Genomic DNA, 7,627 nt, shown 5'->3' on the forward strand with positions numbered 1-7,627 from the left:
GAGATCGGTGCAGTCACATTCTCATATCATCAATGTCTGAAGTTTATTAACCCTGAAGGAGTCGTGAAAGTTATAAGCGACCAGATGGCCGCCCACAGGTGTCACGAGAGTGCTATGGATGAGTACAAGAAGTCAGAAGTTAACGGGAACCAAATCCTGCGAGTCGAGCTGAAATAACAATTACAGAATCCTCTCCCTACAGAATCATATATCGGAGAGGACGCAAATGAACCCCCAACAGTTGAGAAACTGATCGACGTCCAAATTGGAGATGAGAAGCACAAAACCACGTTCGTAGGGGAAGATCTTCATGCACACGAACGCGATGGTTTGATTACATTGTTAAGGGCAAAAGTCGACGTTTTCTCATGGAGTTTTGCTGAGATGCCTGGGATAGATATGAATCTAGCCTGCCACATGCTAAATATCGATAAGAAGTTCCATCCAGTTCGTCAGAAAATTAAGAATATGGCACAAAGCAAAAAAGATGGAGTTACTGCAGAAGTCGAAAAGTTGTTGGAAGCAGGCTTTATTCGACTAGTGCAGTATCCTCGCTGGTTGTCTAATGTCGTACCTGTTCCAAAGAAAAATGGTAAAATTCGTGTTTGTATCGATTTTACTGATTTGAATAAAGCATGTCTGAGTGATCCGTACCCGCTACCTCGGATAAGAGATTTGGTGGATGCAACCTCAAGGTACGGGAGACTGTCATTCATGGAAGATTTTTCGGGGTATAACCAAATACCTTTGTTCGAGGAAGATCAAGAGCATACTGCGTTTCTGACTAATAGGGGAGTTTACTGCTATATGGTAATGTCGTTCGGTCTAAAGAATGCAGGGGCGACCTACTAGCATTTGGTAGACCATATGTTCAAGGATCTGATTGGGAAGACGATGAAAGTATATATCGACGATATGGTAGTTAAATCTGAGCAAAATGAGTCACATTTTCTTGATCTGTAGAAGACGTTCGATATCTTGAGGCAATATCATATGAAGCTCAATCCAGCAAAATTTTTATTCGGGCTATCCTCGGGAAAGTTCCTTGGATACTTGATGACGCACAGAGGAATCGAGGCGAACCCAGAGAAAATCAGAGCCATTAGAGAGATGCCTTCCCCATGAACGAAAAAGGAGGTCCAGAAGCTAGCGGGACGATTAGCATCTTAAAATCGTTTCATTTCATGATCGCCGGATCGATTCAAACCATTCTTTGATTTTTCGAAGAAAACAGTGAATTTTGGTTGGACGGATGAGTGCGAAAATATTTCGATGAGATCAAACAATATTTGTCAACTCCCCCAGTTTTGGTGAGTCCAAAAACTGGACAACCTATCGGATTTTATCTGGCTGCAATGGAGAACGCTGTAAGTGCAGTGATGTTTGTTAAGGATCCACATGAAAAGCCTATTTTCCTTGTCAGTAAATCTTGTACGGGGGCGGAAACACAGTACAAGAAAATTGAGAAGATAGCACTTGCACTGTTGCATACATCTCGTCGCCTTAAACCTTATTTCCAAGGGAGGAAGATCGTAGTCTACTCAGAGTACCCGCTGAAGAGAATCCTGGAACGTGCTGATGATTCCAGCCGACTAGCCATATGGTCAAATTTTCTGTGGGCGTATGAAATCAAGTACGAAACCATAACTGCAGAGAAGGGACACGCTCTGGCTGCACTTTTAACAGATTTCCCCGTGGACGATATAGAAACATTTACCTAAGAAGAAGAGTTGTTGAACGAACCCATAGAGTCAACCACTAATCAGACTGGAGGCGAGTCCACAATGGAGATTGGTACACCTGAGCCACTATGGACTGTGTTTACTGATGGCTCATCAAATATTGGTGGAGATGGATTTGGATGTGTAATTATCGGATATGAAGAAGCAATTATCGGTTTAAAGGCTGTCAAACAGTTAGATGCGAAGAACGTGAATCTAGTAATTGAGTCCATGCTAGTAGTTAACCAGTTTCTGTGGACCTACAGAGCCAGGGAAGAAAGGATGTCCTTATATTTGGATCATATGAGAAAGCTGGCAAATCAATTCGACCAATTCTCTATTGGGCAAAGACCACGGTTGGAAAACAGGCACGCAGAAGCTTGAGCGTAACTTTGTTCCGCGGCCGAAACTAATACCACCTGTTTCATAATAGTGGATTTCCAAGAGTTACCTAGCATCTCCGACAACAACTTTGTTTTGGCTCTCGAACACGCTAGTGGGGGCGAGAGGGAAACTACATCAGCAAAGGGAGACATCGAAAACATTGATAGCAATATGGATGTTGACAGTCCAGTGATAGACAGTTCAAGCAATCCTGCTGAAAACACTTCATACTGGTGTCAACCTTATATTCGGTTTTTGACAACCAGTGAACTCCCAGAAGATGAGCATCTCCCTTCAAAAGTGAAAAAGAATGTTTGGAGATATTCAATGATCGAGGGACAGCTGTACCGCAAACCTGTAGCTTTGGAGCCATTTTTGCGATGCATAACAGCTGAAGAAGGTCAACAGATATTGGCCGAGGCTCATGAAGGAATATGTGGAAACCATTCTGGAGGGCGCAGTCTCGCGCACAGGATACTTGCCCAAGGGTACATATGGCCATACATGTAGAAAGATGCTAAAGAATATGCGCAGAAATGCGTGTCATGCCAAGAGTACGCTCTAATTCCTAAAAGTCCCTCCAACGAATTGCATCCAGTTTTTAGTCCCTGACCATTCTCTAAGTGAGGACTATACATCGTCAGACCACTTCCCAAAGCTCCTGGAGGCGTTAAATTCGTACTAGAAGCTACTGATTATTTAACCAAATGGGTCGAAGCAGTGGCATTGGTACATGTTACCAGAAATGATGTGAAAAGGTTCATATGGGAGAATATCGTCTGGAGATTTGGAATCCCAGACGAGTTAGTATTAGACAATGGGAAACAGTTCAATTATGGGGTGATCAAAGAATTCTGCGAGAACCTGAATATTCACCACAATTTCTCATCTCCTTATTATGCTCATAGCAACGTGCAGGCGGAGGCAACCAATCGCGTTATTATGGACAATATCAAGAAAAGGCTGGAGAAAGCGAAGGGGAAATGGATAGAAGAATTCCCGGGAGTCCTATGGTCCTATCGAACGACCCCAAAAAGATCCATTAGTTTTTCACCATTTACACTGGCTTATGGGACAGAGGCAGTCATACCCACCAAGGTACATCTAAAGACTAACAAAACTCGTGCTCTCAAATCTGGGAAAAACGACAACATATTGACTTTGGATAAAGAGTTGCTGGAAGAACAAAGAGAAACAGCCTTACAACAGTTGGTCCGATACCAGCAGGCAATCAAGCTGAGATATGATCATAGAGTCAGAGAACGGTCATTCAAACCAGGGGAATATATCTTGAAGAAAACCCGAGCATTCACAATGGAACCAAACTGTGGGAAGGTCAGAGCAAACTGGGAAGGTCCATACATAGTGGACAGCCCAGCATCTCGTAGCTCCTACTACCTAAGGAACCTCGATGGTACTCAAGATTCAGAACTATGGAAGCCATGGAATTCGTTCCACTTGAAGAAGTTTTATCATTAGCTAAATTCGCATAGGAGTAGTTGCAAATCATGCTGTGCTGCACTCTTTTTCCTTTATGATGGTTTTATCCCACTGGGTTTTCCACGCAAAGGTTTTAACGAGGAAGTTCTAGTCGAGCAGTAGGTACTAATCTTGTTATTTCTATTCAGGAATTTAATTCAACATTATTTTGGTATTCTACACTTTATCAAAATTGTTCATGTTTAATTATAAGCTAAGGAGGACATTCGATTCCGCAGTCATCTTAAATGGAAAAACAGTACAGTTCAAGTCTACTGTCAGCAGAATCTCTGACACCTCGCAGATATGGTGAATGCAAAGTTCGAGCATTTTTTTCCAAGTGTATCCCCATCAAATGGGACTTCAGCAAATGTGGCGAACATTTTTACCTGCCCTGGCATGTGAAAATGTACACATCTCAACTCTTCGCGCATCTTGAATAGTAGGATTGGCCCCCTGCGCGAATTCAAGATAGCAGAAAAACTCAACTTTTCACTCCATGCGCGAGCAAAATGCAGCAAGGAAGTGCTCCCTTGCGCGAGCATTAAGAAGCATGACACCACTACATATTGGGGGCGAGTTATATATCACCTCAGCCACTTGGGGGCGAGATATATAACACTCCAGCGCAATCATTACATTCATGGGGGAGAGTTGCATAACGCTCCGAACAACGCGCTTGGGGGCGAGTTATGCAACACTCCAGAATGATGCAAATTCAGTTGCCAGTAGAATTGAGGAACCCGAACTTCTTAACCATAACGAGTTACAGATTAAAAGGGGGCGATGTTTGTACCCTAATATTTCACACAAAATGTGGGTTTACTTAGGCCTAGGAAGCACCTCTCTTTAGCTAAATATTGTTCATTGGGCCTAATATGCTCATCTAGTTAGCCAAGTATGACTAACTAGGCATCAAAAACACTATACATAAAAGCCCATGTGCAAATATCCAAGTCAAGGCAAGATGGAGCCACGTCACCACTGCTTCATCACGTTTACGCGTCATCAAAGTAGGCCAATTGGTGGGGCACCACGTCAGCAGGTTCACTGCCACGTCAGCACCCATGATGACGTGTCAGATGCCATATCAACAACCATATTGACTTGTCAGGTGCCACATCAGCACCCATGATGACGTGTCGGGTGCCACATCAACAAACATGATGGTGTGTTAGGGCAACCATGTTGACGTGTCAGTTTCCACGTCAACACTTGTCGTTTGAGAAACCGCCAGCATTGCACAGTTAGTGGTTTCCATGTCAACATTGGATTGTCACGTCAGCATTCCATGTCATCAGTGTTGACCAGTCAGCAAATTCTGTTACCGTGAAGAATATTCCGTCAAGGTTCTAACACCGTTAGGATATCCCGTTAAGGTCAAAAATATTCCCGTTATAATTAACGGCGTCATAACGCCGTTACCGTCGTCTTCTGCAGTGACGGGTACAACATCAGAAGTCGTCGTCGGCCAACCCCGGCAGCCTTTGCCGGCGACCACCATTTCTGACCGGCGACAGTTGGACTTGATTCTATGCATCACGACTTACTTAGTTGGCATACTCCTCGGTATTTTTCCACCCCACGCGTTTAAATAGCAGGATGTTTACACCCACCTAGCTGAACCGAGCCGGCTCACTGAGTCACCAGCTGAGCCAATGGCTCACTGGATGTTTCTGCCCCATGCTGTTTGCCTAACGGATTTTTATGCCCCACTGTGGGCTTAATTGAATTATTCCTCTTGGTCTTGGCATGTACACTTATTTGTTTGGGCCAACCCTTTGCACATTTTTTTCTTGGCTAGTTCCATAACCTAAAGGAATGTTCTGGAAGGTTCCAGAATATGTTGAGGAGACATGCAGGGAAAATCAAAATAATTTATGCTGAGGAGGCATGCAGGGAAAATGAATGCAATTTATGCCAAGAGGCATGCAAGGAATGTAAAGACGTTTCACTAGTGTAAGACCCTAATTCGCAACATATAAATACAGTGGTTCACTACCCTAAACGTTAAGCAATTTCCTCCACAAAATCTCATGTGAAAAACTCTGTCTAACTTAAGCATCAGAGGGTTTTTTGCAGGTATCTCCTCCCCCCTTCCCCATAACACTGTTCAATTGGAGAAGAAGGCAACGGTTCGATCATCAATTAATCACATCAGATTCGTGTTAGCGGTAGAAGTATTTTTACCATACAAACAGGTTGTTTGGGGCACACAATTTTTAACCGATTACGGAACAATTGTTAGACAACCCTGATTTGAAATGATTTGTGAGCGAGGTGGGAAGAGAAAGAGTCACGAGGGAAATAAAAATAAGTACGTAAGGAAGACGGAGAGGAAATACCGAAGCAATACAAAGAAGATTGGATGCCCATTTAAGGTTGTCTTCTAGAACCTCGAATGTAGGGAAGGTAAAGAGTGGAAAATGTTGAAAGTTGATAATCATTGTCACAACCACGATGATACAGATACTCTAATTGGACATGTAATGGTTTCCAAGATAAAACCAAAAAGCGAGTGCGATATTAAGTAAAATAAAGGCGGAAGACCCCAAAAAATTGTCTTCTTTGTCTACAATTAAGTCGGCCCTAGCTACGATCAAAAGGATATAATGGGATAGTAGAACGGTCATGCAACAACCGGAGTGGTCAGCGGAGTTACATGACTACACGTTGAGAACAAAAGAAAAGGATGGTGAAGTGGTTCGTATTTTCTTGGCACATTCCGAAATGATCCAATTGGCTCAATGCTTTCATCAAATTTTGTTAAAGGATGCTACTTATAAGACAAACAAATATAACATGCCGTTGTTGAACATTGCTTGCCACACTTCGGATAAAAACACGTTTACTGTTGCATGGGGTTTAATGGATCATGAGAACAATATGAGTTTCATTTGGATGTTGGAGACATTGAAGTCAATTTATAACGGTGATAATTTTCCAATGGAAATTGTAACGGATAACGATCAAGCTTTAATGAATGCAATAGAGGTAGTGTTTTCGGAAGTTCAAAACTTGCAATGTACGTGGCATATTCAATGCAACCTCGAATCCAATTGCCATCATCATTTCCAAGCTAAAAAACCAAGGAAGGGAACCAAGAGGTCGAAGGAAGAGGATGACCGCATTAGTAAATTAACCGTGGAAGAACGAGAGGAAGAAAAAAGGTTATTTGAAGAAAAGTTGAAAAGGGATGGAATAAAGTGAAAAATGTTTATGAAAGCATGGGAAAAGATCGTTTGGTCGATGACCGAGGAAATTTATGAAGATAACTTGAAGAAATTTGAGGATGAATATGGCACGAACTACCCAAAAACCGTTGAGTACTGTAAAACACAATGGTTGGCACCGCATTAGGAGAGGTTTGTGTTTGCATGGACATATGAATATCGAAACTTCAAGAACGAGGCGACAACCATTGCGGAGTGGTCTTGAAAAGACCCTCAAGCTCGTCAACGCTATTAGACCGGTCAAGAGACGATCAAGTGACAATTAAGCCGTTAATGACTCGATTAGTTTAACACCAACATTAATTAATAGGAATTAATATAAAAACGATATATATATATATATATATATACACGAAACTAGTACCGTTAGTTAGAAATCGAAAAGTTATGTAGAATGGACTACTCGAACGTGTCATTCGGATATCAGACGAAGAAGATATCATCAGATAGGTGTAAAGGGAAAAATAGTCTTTTGTCAACTTAAGGATTAAGGCTTAATGTATCAACTAGATCATCAACTTAAGGATAACGAAAATAATAATACAGTTGATAATAGTATTCGGATAATTAGGCTAGTAGGAAATTTATAGTAGATTAAGTTTAGAAAATTTATATAAAGGTATTATAGTAAAGTTAAAAATATCAGTTATTATAAATTGACGTGAATCGAATTTGGATTAGTTACGATGATAAAATAAATAAATAATAATAATGGTAAATAAAAAAAAAATATGATACTTAAAGTTTTTAAAATGTTATATAATTTATGAAGTAAAATTTTAAGTTAAATCATTTACAATTAAATTTAGA

The 7,627-nt window shown here is 41.2% G+C and overlaps 1 protein-coding gene across 1 annotated transcript; it reads left to right on the forward strand.

Annotated features, from left to right (window-relative positions):
• Positions 1-2,276: 2,276 nt before the first annotated feature.
• Positions 2,277-3,584, forward strand: LOC113326371. The gene is made up of 2 exons (XM_026574109.1): positions 2,277-2,593; positions 2,750-3,584. Exons 1-2 carry the CDS (start codon positions 2,277-2,279, stop codon positions 3,582-3,584), a joined length of 1,152 nt encoding a protein of 383 aa, XP_026429894.1.
• Positions 3,585-7,627: the final 4,043 nt, after the last annotated feature.

The sequence above is a fragment of the Papaver somniferum genome, unplaced genomic scaffold (genome assembly GCF_003573695.1).
Source record: "Papaver somniferum cultivar HN1 unplaced genomic scaffold, ASM357369v1 unplaced-scaffold_10, whole genome shotgun sequence".
Lineage (NCBI taxonomy): Eukaryota > Viridiplantae > Streptophyta > Magnoliopsida > Ranunculales > Papaveraceae > Papaver > Papaver somniferum.

Excerpts from the sequence above, each read along its gene's own strand:
- LOC113326371 (XM_026574109.1), top strand. The coding sequence starts at position 2,277 with ATGGATGTTGACAGTCCAGTGATAGACAGTTCAAGCAATCCTGCTGAA. Across the intron at positions 2,594-2,749 it reads CACAGGATACTTGCCCAAGG|ACCACTTCCCAAAGCTCCTG; the intron begins GTACATATGGCC and ends ATACATCGTCAG.